The 15,253-nt window shown below is 49.2% G+C and overlaps 1 protein-coding gene across 3 annotated transcripts in view; it reads left to right on the plus strand.

The window, feature by feature from the left end:
* The first annotated feature begins 3,641 nt into the window (after window positions 1-3,641).
* The window catches only part of CTTNBP2NL (CTTNBP2 N-terminal like), a 20,107-nt gene continuing 8,495 nt past the window's right edge, over window positions 3,642-15,253 (plus strand). Inside the window, exons 1-2 of one of the 3 annotated variants that reach the window (XM_027895195.1) lie at window positions 3,642-3,695; window positions 8,529-8,636. In XM_027895195.1, coding sequence (XP_027750996.1) covers window positions 8,538-8,636 — 99 coding nt within the window. In that variant the 5' untranslated portion in view covers window positions 3,642-3,695; window positions 8,529-8,537. Of the gene's footprint in view, window positions 3,696-3,749; window positions 3,819-6,842; window positions 7,031-8,528; window positions 8,637-15,253 lie in introns of those variants that run through there. The other 2 variants (XM_027895196.1, XM_027895194.1) reach the window with 2 other exon arrangements.

Consider the following 15,253-nt stretch of genomic DNA (forward strand, 5'->3'; position numbering starts at 1 on the left):
TGGCTCGTCTCCCAGATGGATTCTCGCTCCGACAGCATCAAGAACATGACAGATGTGCTTCTTTCTAATTGTTTGTGTTTGTGGTTTATCTCTGTGATGCATCAGGAGGAATCTCTCTGCTACTGCTGTCTTCCCTCCTGGAAGGTTTTTTTTTTTTTTTTTTTTGGTGGTTAATGCTCTCCAGAGGGTCATGAGCCTGCCCAGTGCTGCTGAGGGAGCTGGAGCCCATCCTGGTTCCTCCTTTGGGCTCCCAAAGAGCCAAGACCTCCCACTCTCACCCAGCCCAGGTTGCTCCAAGCCCCGTCCAACCTTGGACACTTCCAGGGATGGGGCAGCCACAGCTTCTCTGGGCAACCTGTGCCAGGGCCTCCACTGCATGTTAAAAAAAAATACAAATATGAAGTGACCAAACATCCTGGAAAGAAATGTCTTCCAGGCCCGGAAAGCCTCCTCCTTCTCTTGTACAGCTAATTTATTGGCCCCCCAAATGCAGGCCAGTTGGCATCTGAGTATATTCTTTATTTTTTAATACATGTTTTCTGTATGGGCTCAGCTATGAAATGGGTTTTTTCCCCTCATCTGCACTAATTTTCTGGATTTCAAGGCTGCAGCTGTTTATTTGCCATCCCTGAGACCACCTAGGACGTTTAGGACTCTCGGTCCCTTCAGATGTTTGCTCTTCAGCTGCTCTGGGTTCACCAAGTGTCCTCCCCAAGGCCCAGAACAGAGAAGCTTTTGGTGCCAGATGTTCCCTGATGTAACTCATGGATCCGTGACCTTTCCAGGCTCAATTCATCACCAGTCAATCAGCCTCACGCAAAGTTCTTTCCGCACAAAGGTCTCCTTTCTCCTGTGTTTCCAGGAGTGGGACGGGGCAGTGCCAGGAATGTCTGCAGCAGGAATAACCAGCGAGCAGATGATCCCGCCGATGGGCCGTGCCAACCTGGAAACGCAAGGAAACACGGCCCCTCCCTCGCTGCTTGAGATGGAAACGTCAGTAACGTTCCAGCTGTGTTTGGTGGGACTTGGGAAAAAAAGAGCAGCAATTCTTGGAAAATCCGAGCTCCCGTTGAGCAGCGAGTGCTGCGGACACGCGGGGGAGCTGCAGCCACGCGAACGAGGGAGCGGCTCCCACCCACCCGCGTTCCACACGCCGGATCCCTGGGGCTCCGAGCGGTTTGGGGCTGCAAACCCGGGCCGGTTTGGATTTCAAACCGTGACTGACCCCTTGAAGCCAACACAGAAGGGCAGGTGGTGGGGACAGTCTGTGTGTTCTGGGAGTGTTCTGTGCTGGGAGTGGACGTTCCCTGCAGTGATGTGCGAGCACGGATCCCTCACTGACCGGCGCCACTCCATGTGGATCTTTGTCCCTACCCACTTTTCCCCCCAAAGCCTAATTTTTAACAGGAAGATGAGATGCTGTGCCAGTTTACAGCCAGCTGACGGATCTCCCTGGCAGGCTGCACGTCCTGCTCATAGGATGTGGTGAGTAAAGTCAGCCTTTGCTTTGTCCAACTTCCTTAATCTGTGGCACTCCATGAGCCCCCTTCCCCTTTTCTGTCCTGCAGACAGCTCATCTCCCTCTGCCAGCAGCCATCTCCTCCCCTAGTTCTACCCAGACTTCCCAGAGCATCCCCCTCCTCTTACACCCTCTCCAGCCCATCCTTCCTCCTCCAAGAGCTTCACCCAGCACCCTCGTGTCCTAATGAGGGTGAAAACGGTGTTTAGGAAGCAAAGAAAAGCCTGTGACGTGAGCTATCACCATTTTTCATCTATATGATTAAAGGATGTCTGCCCTAAAACCATATTTCAAGGATAAAAGAAGAGAGATGGGAGGAGCCCAGGGTGAGAGAAAGGTAATTACAATTATAGGTCTTAATAAACCAACCGCTTGTGGCAGTGCCACGAGGGCACTTCCAGCCTGGCAGGGCTCAGGAGATGTAACCCATGTGCTTTTTTTCCCCCCCCCTGGGCTCTGAGACTGCGACACCAGAGGCGCTGCAAAACTTCCAGTATTTATCAAGGCTGGGAAATAACGCTCAGACAGCCTGTCTAGACAAAACCATCCTCTGAACATAGTGCACACAAGACTGCAATGGTTAGAGGTGGCACTGTCTCTGTGCCAAGTCCTGTCACCGCGTGACACCTTTTTGCAGCGGATTTGGACGCCGCTGGTTTCATGGCATGTCCCACAGGCCTCGTGCTGCAGGTCCATGTGTTCCCGGTGATTCCCCACAGTCACATTCACAGAGTCACCGAATCAGTGAGGTTGGAAAAGACTTCTGAGATCATCGAGTCCAACCTATGACCAAACACCGCCTTGTCAACCAGAGAGAGCACTGAGTGCCACATCCAGTCTTTCCTTAAAAGCTTCCAGGGACAGTGACTCCACCACAACCCTTCCAGTACCTAACCACCCCTTCCTGTGAAGAAATTCTTCCTGATGTCCAACCTAAACCTCCCCTGGCACAGCTTAAGACAGTCCCAGCAGCGGGGCAAGCCATTAAAAAGCGTTTTCAGGTCGACAGAACTGAGCACGTTAGCGATGCCGAGTGAGCACATCTCGTGGAAGGCCAGGGGTGGAACGATTTGCCACGTTCTCCACAGAAAGGGTTGGTTCTCGTGCTGGCTTAGCGGAGTGCTGGGTAAGCAGCTCTGGCAGCGAAAATCCCGCTGCCCTCAACAGTGTGGGTGACCCCGCTCCAGCTGAGGCATCCACGGGCAACATTCCTTCCAGCAGCCCTATTCGGGGCTCTTTTCCACGGCTGACGACAGGTAAATAAATCTAAACACTGATTTTTTTCCACAGCACCTCCACGCAGGGGAGCCGTGAAAGCTCATCGGAGGGAAGGTGTGACAGGCTGTAAGGGATGTGCCCAGGTGAGTCACGCCGTGAAACAGCGCGTGGTGTAATGGCCCTTCCCAAAGAAAACACGAGTGTTATAAACACCCTCGGGCAAAAACCATCAGCCTCGAGAGTGAGGCCGCATTCAGGCTGGGCTGCCATGAGGGGCAGGACCGGGAGGTGTGAGGGGAATGAGGCTGCCCTGGGCACCGTGAGGGGAGCACAGCTCAGAACTGCTGTGAGGGCAGCGGCACCGGGCAGCATGAGGGGCATTGTGATGGGCACTGCTTTGCCGTGGGTACTGTGAGGGGACACTGCTCTGCCATGGGCACCGTGAGGGACTCTCAGAAGCACCGCCCTTGCAAGGGCACCACAAAGGGCTGTGAGGGGCACTCTCCTGCCCCGAGCCCCCTCCAGCTCAGGCACCTCCGCTGTCCCACCCAGTGGCTTTGTGAGGTTCCTTTCGATGTGTTTTTACACACCCCACTCCCGCTCCCCGCCCGGGCCGTCCCCTCAGCGCGGGGGCGTCGGCTCGGGCGGCGCCCCCGGCCCCGCCCGCGGCGGAAGTGACGCCCCAATCACGGCCGCCCGCTCGCTCCGCCGCGAACAAAAGGGATTTTCACCCTCCGCCCCGCCCTGCGCGCCCCGCCCTCTCCGTCTGATTGGCTGTCCCTGCCGAGCCCCACCCTCTCCCCGCCTCCCTCGCTGCGGATTGGCCCCGGGGCGCGGCGGGCGCGGCGCTGATTGGCGGGCGGGCCGTCACTCAGGGAGGGGAGGGGCGGAGGGGCGGGGCGGCCGATGGGGAGCGGAGCGGCGCGGCGGTGGTGGCGGCAGTGGCGGCGCGGGGCAGGTCGGTGCGGGGCAGGACGGTGCGGTGCGGGGCTAAGCGGGTCCCGCCGCGGGCTCCGCTCTCGGTCCCGCTCGCTCCGGCCCGTCCTGGCGCGGCGTTGCGGCTGCGGGCGGGCAGCGGCAGGTGCGGGGCGGCGCGGGCTGAGGGAGGGGCGGTGGCGGGGCCGCTGCGGGCTGGGGCGGGGGCGGCCGCGGCTTGGGCGGTACCGCGGGGCGCGGAGGCCGCGGGGAGAACGGGGGGCGTTCCCGCGGGGGGAGCTGGGCCGGACCTGGCGCGGCGGGGTGGGTTGTTGCCCCCCACTCCTTCCCCCGGGACCCCCGGGGCCGCTCCCGGGGCCGGGGGAGCTCGGGGGGCTCCGGCTGCGGCTGCGGGGTGGCGTTTCCCTTTGTTTCGGTTGCACCGGCCCGGCTGTGCCGCTCGGGAGCCGCCCCCTCCCGGGGTGGCGGTGCCCGGGATGTGCCGCTGGAGCTGCCCCGTGTCCCGGGGTGACCCTCGTCCCGTCCCTGTGCCGGGGTCACCAGCGATCGTGTGGCAGGAGGGGGCGAGGCTCCCCCCCGGGCTAGAGGGGGCTGAAGGTCAGCGATGGTTTTGATTTTCCTTCGAGGAGCTGCAGAGGGGCTGTTCAAGGACTCACACAAAGCACACGCTTAAAATTTTGCTGATATTCTTCTTTTTCCCAGTAGTACTTCAAAATATAACAGTGCAAGGATGGGTTTTTTGGAGGGGTGAATGTCCTTTCTCCTATGAGATGGAGGCATAAACCCTTCTCATTTTTAACCTGATCCTCCCCAGTTGTGATGCAATGCCAGGTTAGCACCGTGGATGCACAATTATAAAGTGCATCTCGGTTGTTTTTTTTTTTTTTCCCTATTACATAAACATATCGTGTAATTATTGTAACGACTCGAACATCACGCTACACACGCAGCAGCAGTTCGGGGGAACTTGTCTATCAGGAGTTCCCAAACTAGTCATTTAGGTTCTCCTGGGAATGCCATTACACGACTGCCCGTGCTGGCTCCTGGAAAATATCAGCTCCTCTTCGGGGTCAGGCAAGAGAAAACGAAGCTGGGTTACAAACACAGAGGCGTTGTTGCATTGGCACAGCTCTGGAAATACCCTGTTTCAGAGGAAAAAGGAACAACAAGCTTTGTTCTTCATAATATTGCTTTAAGAAGTGGAAGACTTTTGAGCCAGGGGGTTTGCAGAGAGGATCTTGAAGCTTCCACCTGACGAGCTGCCTTCTCTGTGCCTCGGGCTGATCTTTGATTGCTGCCCTCTGCCTCCAACCTTCGCTGAAAGCGGGTGGGTGAAGTTCCCTTGGGCTGGCAACATTCTTTCACTTGCTTCGTGCTCCTGTGTGTGTGTGTGTGTGTGTGACAAGTGAAATGGAACCTGGGCTGGTTTCATAATCACCTCGCCGTGATTCAGGGCGAGGAGGAGCTGCCACGCTCTGGAAGCTTATCTGTTTTGTTCCTCAAGTGGCACATGCCAAAGATAACTCCCCCCTGGTTTGTTGGCTTGTGTGGTTGTAGCTACGTTTAAACCGCTCTTGATAGTTATTTTCAGTTAAATACCGGGAAATAACTTTCTTAGAAGAGTTTTATCTCCACTCACAGTCTGCTGGGGACGCTCTAATGGTCCATAGCTCACCTTTGAGCAAGCAATAAGCAATTCTCTTTGTTTATGCTCTAAACTCGGGCTTATTTGTCCAAAAATGGTGCTATATCTCAGGCTCAGGCAAAATATTTACACCATCAGACTAAATAATGAGGTCCTTGTGGTTGTGCTCTGGGATTCCACTCGGCCTGTTTTCCCTGGATGGGAAGGGGTAAACGTGCCCTGGGAAATGCTGGATCCTGTTTCTGGGGCTGGGAAACTCTATCTCCTGCTTAAAGGTTTGGAAGCAGAGGGTCAGGTTCACCAGCTGAGGCATCCAGATCCCTTTGGCAGAAGGGGGAGAACAGGGGGGTTGAGTAGGGTTGGTGTGTGATCTGTTAATAAGTGGGGAGAGGGAAGGCACAGGGATGTGCCTGATGTGATGCCGAAGGGCTGGGAATGGATTTGGGTTTAGATTTGGACAGGGGAGGAGGGGCTCAAATATGTGCTTATCAGCTCTTTGATCCAGAGATGCTTCTTGTTCTTGTAAAATAATAGCTTAGAATGACCAGAACTTTTTCCCCCCACACACAGTTTTCAGCTCCCTGGTGTTGAGGGGAACGATTGGGGTTGGGATTCATTCAGCATAGCAGGAATCTGCCAGGTGGGTTCTAGAAACTCCCTGTAAATTCCTGCAGAGTTACAGGAGCGTTTTAATGGGGTTTTTTTAGGGCAGTGACCTTGTTTGTAGCCTCTGCTGCCAGTCTATCCCCTCAGTGTGGGGTAAGTGGTGTAAACAGAGCAGTTAGAGGTCTAAAAGCAGCAGGTTACACGCAAGGAAGCTGAGGCTGCACCACTTCTGTACCTTCAGTGTTCCCTCTTGGTATAAATGATTGCCCTTGCAAACTGGCTCCTGCTCTTTATTTCTGTAAGTATTTTTACCTGTATATTTTAGGCCAGGGCTTGTTTATGTTATTAAGCTGATTAAAGGCTACAGGGGTGTGGTAAGAATAGCAGGGCTTATTCCTGTAACACTGGTGGGAAGTACAAGTCACAATGGGAGTATTTAGGATATAGAATAGAAATTATTACTGCCCAGACTAATAGCTTTTAAATGCCAAACTGCAGCTGGTTGGTAGCTCATGGAGAGATGCAGCTGCACATTTCCATGTCATCCCCTTTTTTAAGGGAAAAGCCTGGGCAGAGTCACGTTGGAAGCCCATGTTCAACACTTACTGTCCTGGGGTAGCACAGAATGAGATGATACACTTTGTTCCGAGATCTCAAAGGAAACTTCTCCTTTTTAGTTCTGGTTTATAATGCCAGAAAACCAGTATAACAAAGTTGTTTCCCCTCAGTACTGATTCAGTCTTGGCACCTGTGAATTTAATCTGAGCAAGGACTCAGGTGGTTTTGTGCATCTCCTGAGCAGATGTTGGGATATTCCACCTTTAAAAGGTGCCCAGGGAAGTGGTGCAGCTCAGACTTAAGCACCAACAGAAGCACAGTAAATATTAAAGGCTAAAAACAAGCCCCTTCTCCTCACCCTGCGTGGCTGCTTAATTAGTTGTAGCATTAATTTGCTGCTTCTGTTGCATTCTCTCCCTATTTAAGTTAATAAGCAAGTTGTAAATCACACTCTCCCCGTGGTGTCAGCGAGCCAGGATCCTCATGGTGACAGAACTGTCCAGCCATTCCTGAAACTTCTGGTCAGGTTCCCATCCTGGCCCACCAAAGTGTGATCTGGGTCAATGTAGTGAGTTAGGATCCTAAGTTACACCTTTGTGTCAAGTCTTGATCAGGCTTTTTTAAGCTGGTGACAGATTGAACAGGTTTTCCAAACGTTCCACTCGTGGCTTTTCCTCTTGAATATGTGGCTGCAATGCTGTCCAGTTAATGGGGTTTGGAACAGCCAGTCATGGTCACTTCCCCTGGTGTTTCTTGAGCAGCCCGTGGCAGTGGGAGGATGAACCAGAAGAGTCTGAGAGCAAGAAATGTTGCTGCTTTGTGGGATTTCATGTCAAACACTGCATGAAGCAAGAACATGAGCCTGTGATGAGAGCCTTCCCCGCTCAGCAGGAGGCCAGGGAGCACATTTCTGATTTCTCTTGCTGTGTGAAGCCACTTGCTCCTCTCTGAGCAGAACTTTCTGTTCCCCCGTGACTGGAAAACTGCTCTGGCACAAACAAGACAGAACTTGCTTTTGTGGAGAACTCTCCGAGGCACAGTTATGCAAATCAGTTGTAAAGGAGCAGTGACTTCAGACAAATTAGGCTTCAGTTGAATGTTTTAGCTGGATAGGCTTCTCCAGTAAAGGCCAGTTTAACCCTTTATCGCTTGCCACTGGAGTTTGATCTCTCTGAGAAGCTTCTTTGTGCTGTAGCATTTTCTGATTGGCATGAGGTTTGGTGAAACTTGGACTCAGAGAAGTGTATTGGATGGTTGTGCGAAGCACAAGGCTGTCTTGATGGGTATATTTGCATTACAGGCAAGGATTTAGTCCGAAATCATTTCCATTTTCAGCAAAATAATGTAATGAAAAGCCTTATTACTGGGCAACATTAAGTGTAGCAGCGAAGATGCAAGGGAATAAAAAGCTTCTTTAAGTGCAGTTCAGATGATGGATCTCTGTTCTTACGTAGGCAGTAAAATTGTATTTAATAAATGATGGTGATACTGAAGCATTGGAAAGAGTGCTAATTAAATGTGTATTTTCTGTGGCATTGATTTTTGTAAAGTGGTCTGGGCCCGTTCCATCAGGGATGGATAATGGCATTCCTAGGAATCGTATCTCAGCCCTGCAATATTCCCTTCACCATGGAGCTTGTGTGGGTGGCCCAGTTTGGCCTCCGTTCACCACAGCTCCTCAGTGGTGTTTGCAGCTGGGTGATCCAGATGTGTCATTCACAGCTTTTAAATATCCAGGTTTTTCCCCCCCTCCCACTTTCCTGTTAACTTTGGCTACTTCTTGGTGACTCTCTGCCCTCACCATCTGGGTGTGCATATGTTGGTGTCCCCTGGGAAAAGGTGGCAATGCCTCTCCTACAACTGGCGTTGGAAGCTGGAGAGAAAAAGATCCCCTTGTATATTGTTCCCTTCATCCCCCTCGGGGCAATCTGCAATCCGAAATCTGGAGAGCTGAAGTCAAATGGAGATTATATGTCATAGCTTAGAATACTGATTTTAATGTCCAAGGGAACACCTAAACTAAACCCTGTTCCTTTTTTATTTCAGGTTTTCAGGATGAATCTGGAAAAACTCAGCAAACCAGAACTACTGACGCTCTTTAGCATTCTAGAGGGAGAGTTGGAAGCAAGAGATCTTGTCATAGAGGCCTTAAAGGTACGTTGTAAATACCAGGATAAGAGGCAAAAATGACATTCTGCTGTAAGTTTGCAGAGCACTTGTATCCAAGGTGAAATTCGGAGGCAAAGACTTATCACTGGCTCAGAATCCCACCTTAATATCAGCAGGATTACATAATAAATGCTGTATTATCCCCCATGCCTTGGAATTCATGATGGGATGCTGGCTAAAGGAGCATTTCAGTGTTGAAATGCAGCCTTACCTGAGTGTTCCCAGCCTTCCCCAGGAAAGATCCACGTGTTTCTGCTGTGCAGGAGGGTCCCTCACAATTCCTTTGTTGGTTTTGTTCTCCCTTAGCGAGGAAGGACCGCTTAAAGCAGGAACTCTGCTGGTCCAGGAGGGATCACAGATCAGCCTTTTAGTGAGAATAGCGTCACACCGAGTGAAAAGCACCCGTGGCTTTGTGTTGCCTAAGCCCCCATAAGCTGGCACTGCTGAGAGCAGCAGCCCCGTGGGCTCAGCTGCTTATTCTTTCTCCCTTTGCTGCCACAAGCATCAGTGTAGCAGATTCCTCATTCCAGTGAGGCAGAAACCAGCTAAAACTGCTCAAAACCGGTCAAGTTTAACCCACATCGGTGCAGGTGACGTGGTGGGGCCTCTTCTTGCAGGGGTTGCTGGTGGTGCAGGGGAAACTGGCTGAAGTCGTGTGGTCTGTGGTGCTCCCTGGCCAGCTTGTTGTGTTACTATCAAGCCTGGAAATTAATTTTAAAAATATACAGTCCGTGTGTGACACGGCTGCCCTTTGAAGGAGGCCTGGTTGGCACTCAGCACCATCAGTAAGGTGGAAAAAAAAAAAAAACCAGTGGTATAAATGATGGAAGGGGTCAGTTTTTGAAGCAATGAGTTGTGGCAGGGTCGAATATTGAAGGCTCTTCCAAGCTGACCTGTCACTGCTCATAATGTTTAAAATTCCCAGCTATTTCCAAAGAGGGATGGCAGCTTGCAGGCCTGGGAGCTGCAGGGCTTGGCTTTCCAGCAAAAGCTTCTGGAGCTCGATTCCAAACACCTTTTAGGGAAGTTGAGGGATGTCCTCTGCTTATGTTTGTTGATGATTGCTTTTGCATTTAAATAATATTTTCATTTTGGAAGTACATCTTACCCTCTCAAAACTATGCATCAGGTGGAAGTTTTAGCTGCTGTCTTGAAAGAGATTTTTTTCTCCTCTGTCCTGGGATCCGTTTTCTCATTCTGTGTGGTCAGAATTTGTTACCCAAACAAGCTTCACTTTAATATTTCAGTGTGAAATGCGTGTAATGGAGCACAGGGAGACCGATGGGAAGGAATGCAGCAGCTCCATTCCAGAGGCTTTTTACTGCCTCCCTTCCAGTGTAAAGCAATTATCTCTTCTGTTGAAATTTAACCTGCAGTTCCCTCTTGTGTGAGGAGATTAATACAGTCAGAATACCCTTTGACATAATTTGTCAAGTACTCATAACTGAGAAGAAATTAAATGAAATTGTAACCTATGCCTGATAATTATGGAGTATAAAACACCGAGCTAATCAAAGGTTAGTGCTGTTTCCCCCTTCTTCTGTAAAGGATATGCTGCAGTGTTTCATCTGGAGATTGTCAGGAAAGCTGGAGGTGGGAGGACAGGGCAGGGAAAGCTTCGAGTCACGACTGGCTCTTGCTGCCTCCTGAGCGTGAAAATTGCAACCCCTGAAAACTGGCCAGTGCCTGCAGCAGTGGGAGATGCTGCAGATCTCCAGCTGCGCTGCTCCTCACATCCAACAGCTCAGTTCCCAGGGATGCTGCATCCAAAGCCCGGCTTCCTGCTGGCAGGAGCCGGCGCTGCCCTTTCCATACGTGGAAGGAAAAGTCGTGTCACTGCTTGATCCGCTGGCTGGGCAGAGGTTCAGCAGCAGAGAGCTCCAGGCTTTGCTTTGTCCACTTATTTGGAATACAGAGCTGGAGAAATTCTGGGGGTTTGTTGTGTTTTTCTCGTTGTTTGCTGATAGTAGCTGTGGTAACAGCTTTACCCGGGCCTTCCTGGCTGAAGAGTTTGATTGGGTGTGACTAATTAAAGGAAACCTTGCTAATCTGTGTGCTCACGTTTTGATACATTTAAGTGCTGCCCTGAAGAAAAAAAAAATAAACACCTTTTAAGACCAAATTAAAGATTGAAGCTCTGAGAGCATTTAGTTTAACTTGCATATATTGGACAAATTGAGCTGTAATTTGCACTGAGAGAGGAGATGGAACACCCAGGGCTGGGGGAAGGAATTGCCTGACTGTGATCTCACAGCTCTCTCTGTTCCCTAAGTGTTGTGGACATTATATCCTGCCTCAGCTGCCAAGTTTCTTTGGAGGAGTGATAGTTTTATGTGAAGTGCAGGTATATGTGGGGGAAAGGTGGAGTTCAAACCTCTGAACTTTATTAGGGGATTACACGACCCTAAATCACGACAAGTGATTTTCTCCAGCAGTTACATTAAACCCATGAATGTCAGCGGTTGAAAATCAGAATTTTATCTGCCCATTGACTTCCCACCTAGCAGCAAAAATGCATTTCCCTTCGTGGGCTAATTTAACTCCTAGTTCAGATTTAAGTGCTTCTGAACTCTGGCTGTCTGAGGCAAATCCTTTGCTACATAATAGGAGAGGACAGGAACTTGCAGGGGGAAAAGCATCTCCATTTGTAAACTTGTAATTTGATTGTGATACAGTCTGCAATAATTGATACTCCTGCACACTCAGAGACAAACATTTTGCATCTGGCATTTAGCAGAGGGAATCCATGCCTGCAGATGACAAAGCTTAAAATAGTTTTCCTCTCCCTCACGGTTGGTTGGCCCTGGCCCTGCTTCTCTCTGGGTCAGGGGTTCCACTTGTGCCCCTTTGCTTCCCTCCCTCCCCAAATCTTGACTCTTTCTTCCTCCCTGCCTTCTCTGTGGATGTCTCTTCACACCTCTCCGTGTTCTGGGGTGGAATTTTAACTCCTGGGATGTGTTTGCTGCTCCCAGAGCAGTTGTTAGGTCACCTCTAACTGATGCTTCCAGCACATCATGGCTTGCCCTCCCTGACTTGTGGCCCTCAGTGCTCTTGTTTTTTCCTGTAGTTGGCTTTTTTCTTGTGTTTTTGGAGTGCTGGCCGTTCTACTAAGGACAATCATCTCTCCCTGTGAACCAGGTCTTGCCTTTTGGTGTCCGTTTAAAATTGTAATATTACTTCAGTTTCAGCAATTATTTATTCAATAGTTGTATGAAGTGAGCAAGTTTACTGTGTTCAAAATACCCTTTCCCAGTACTTCAGTTTGCTTCCTCTATTTTAAAATCTCTTTGGAGAAAAAAAAAACCTTTTTTTTTTTTTTTTTTTTTTTTTTTTGCCTGGAAGTGGCTTCCTGTCCACGACATAAATCTCAATGTTCTCCTTGGAACAGACCTTAAGTCTCACTTCTTATTGTACTCCTTTTCCTGTAGTTATAATTGTGTTTATATCATCCAAAAAACCCCAGATGCTGTCAGAGAATTGCATAATACTGGGAGTTAGACTCTGACTCCTTATTGCTGTGTGGAAAGGACTGCAGGAACCACAGGTTCATCTTCTGAAATAGCACACCACGACTGGAAACAATTCAATATTTAAATGGGTCTCAGGTGCTGTGTTAGAGCACTTTGTTCCCTGCCCCCCTGCTCTTTAAAGAGGATTTTCCATACATTAGGACTGAAGTTCTGTTTACTTTTAGAAAACAGGAAACAGCTTTCTGGCTTTTTCTTTTATGTTAATAAGGCCTCAGGCAGTTTACACTGGAATAGAAACTATTTTGTGTTAATGACTGGGAGCTGGTGTTCATCTCTTTGCTTCTGAGTTCAGTGATTCACTCTAGAGCAGCATCAATGCACTGCAAAATTGTGTTCCTTTGTCAGTGGATTTAAGAGCCTAAAAGTTCACAGAGCAGTTTCAAAACCTGAAGTTCTACCTCTTGTTTAAATAGAAAGAAAAGCTCAGTAACACAAAACCTTGCTGCAGATGCTGGTAAATCTTTTACAGATGGGGCAAATTGGGCTTTTGCATCGCTTGGAAAGCAGCTTCCATGGAGCAGCGTTCCCAGGGGTGCTGTCCTGCTGGAATGCAGCCCTTCCTCACAGCTCTCCTTGCAACTTTCGGGGGAGTTTTTTGTTTATTCCCTGCTTGAAGCAGCACAGTTTGCCAGGATCTTTCAAAACAAACTGATTCTTGTCACCTTCTCGGTGCCTAGGAAGGTGCTGAACGGGGAGCAGAGAGGTGTGGGAATGTTTTAGGGGTGACCAAGGTGCAGTCCCCGAGCGTGGTGCCATCCCTGCATCATCTGGGAGCTGGGCACAGCCAGGCTTCACACTCTGGACCAGGAGCCGCCAGAGAAAGAAACTGCAATTTTATGCTCTTTGACATTTCCTGAGCAAAACTCCTTATCTTCTTCAAAGCTAATAACAGGCCCTGCGTGGGTTAAACGTGGGCAGCTCTGGTTTATCTGGTTTGTTCACTCGGTGTAATGATGGCAATCAAGGCAGAAGCTGCATTTGAGCCCTTTGCTTTGTGGCTCTGTGCTTGGCACTGCTGCAGAGCTGGAGCTAAAGCAGCACTGGGAATCCCACTCCAGCATTCTTTGACATTTGTTTTTGTGCAGAGCAAGTGGTCCCCACCCCCCCTTTCCCTTCTCTCTCCCGTCAGTGGTTGCTGTGACCTCAGCCTGTCTTTATTCCCAATATCTGTCTCTGGGGAGAGAAGCTAATAAGGAAGTTCAAGGCAGCAAGAAGCTATTTAAAGATTATTCCACTCTCTGCTGCATGAAGGAGGAACTTCTGTGCAAATTGTTACTGGAGAACTGGATACACAGTAGCTACAGTTAATTAACAGCGTGTTTGCCTTGTGCTGATGAACTCTGAAATTACAGGCAAGAGGAATATACTCTACATTGTGTCCAAAAAAATACTTGAAATAAGTCTTGGAAATTCCCTGTTTGATGTTCCGGTAGAACGAGTTGTAAAGATTATTGAGGGCAGAGAGAAAACGCTGTCACATAAACAAGGCTTCAGTAAAAGGAAAGCTTTTATTAAAAAATCATACAGGAATAGGTTATGGGAAACATTCATGCCAAACCAGTCTAGAAATCCCAAGAGGAAACAGCAGCTTTTTCCTAAGAAAACGAAGCCCTTGCTTTGCCTGCACAGGAAATATCTCTTCAGTTGGGTCAGATATTGCTTCTGCTCCATAAAATCAGAATTATCTCTTCCCAAATGGACTAGCAGTGGTCCGTTATCCAAACTCGAGCTCAAAGCCAGCCAGTTCCACATGGAACCCTCTCTGCTGTTGCCTCATTCTTCCAATCATCTGGAGTTTTATTTTTAAGACTCGTTGATGTACGTGGCTGCTTCCCTTTTTAAAAGCAGCCCAAGCTTAAATGTTATCTTCTTTTCCTGTTGGGAGAGGGCAGTTTAATAGTCTTCAGAACTGCTGAATAATCCATTTAGTTGCTTCAGGAGTTTGAGTGTTTTGATATTCACAGCTCTGCATATTTGAGGTGATGCAGGTGGAGGTGCTAAAATAGGAGATCATGCAATTGCTGAGGATTTCGTCTCCTTTCAAAGCACAGTTGCTGCTGTTGGAAGTATATATACATATATCTTCTCTGATCCAGGTGAAATTTTCCACTTCTAACTTAACAATGCATTTTGTAACCTCATTTCCTTATTATCAAAGCCTGATTTCCTATGGATTTAGTGGGATCTGAGATCTAGGGTTTGGACTCACTAACAGAATATTTCTCTTCCATCATCAAGTTCTTTCTATTTTGAAAGTTGAACAACAGTTGTATTTAAGAACTGAACCCCAGCTCAGACAGGACAAAATCACAAGTGTTGGAGATGTTTGTACTTGACCTCCAGTGGTGGAACTGCAGAGTTGTCTCAGTGAGGAGCACGAGTCACTCTGTGGCACTTCCACACCTGTACAAAACAGCCACAGCGCTGTGGCTTCATTTTCAAAGAGCTGCCTCGATGATTTTTCTGGTGACTGCTCTGTGGGAGCTGCAAAAAACCCCCAGTTTGCATTCCCGAGTGCACGGTGGCCCGAAGGCCAAAGCACTTGGGTTTGTTTTTGCAAACGAGATGTGGTCGGTGTAGGATGACCTGGCTAAGGCTTTTCCTAGTCTAGACAACTTTAATTAAGTGTTTGTGCTCTGCTGGCTATTAAAGAAGAATAGCTGGACTTGAGAAAGCTCTTCATGTTATGATAGCCTCGTCTGTTTGTCATGCCAGTGCAGGAAAATACTTAATTGCTCAGAGTAGCAAGGAAGAACTTCTTGTTCTTTCCCAGACAGGAAATAAACCACCCCAGTAAATTCACCAGAGATCAGTGCTGTGAGGAGCAGAGGAAAACAGGGCTTTGGTTACACCTCCAGGGTGGCAAAAAAATGGAGGGGGACACACCTTAATGCCAGTTCTTTGAGATTTTATTGGCAAGAACTTGCCCAGTAAAGGCGAGGTTTGTTTACACTGGTGAAACGCTGGTGCCCTTTGGAAGGGTCTCTCCCGTGTTTCTGTGTGGTTGTGGAGTGACCAGCACTGGGATGAGTTGGGATTAAGCTCATCTGTCAAGGCCAGCTGGATGGATAT

This window comes from Empidonax traillii, unplaced genomic scaffold, assembly GCF_003031625.1.
Source record: "Empidonax traillii isolate 1590-97213 ecotype Southwest subspecies unplaced genomic scaffold, ASM303162v1 scaffold451:size1465578, whole genome shotgun sequence".
Lineage (NCBI taxonomy): Eukaryota > Metazoa > Chordata > Aves > Passeriformes > Tyrannidae > Empidonax > Empidonax traillii.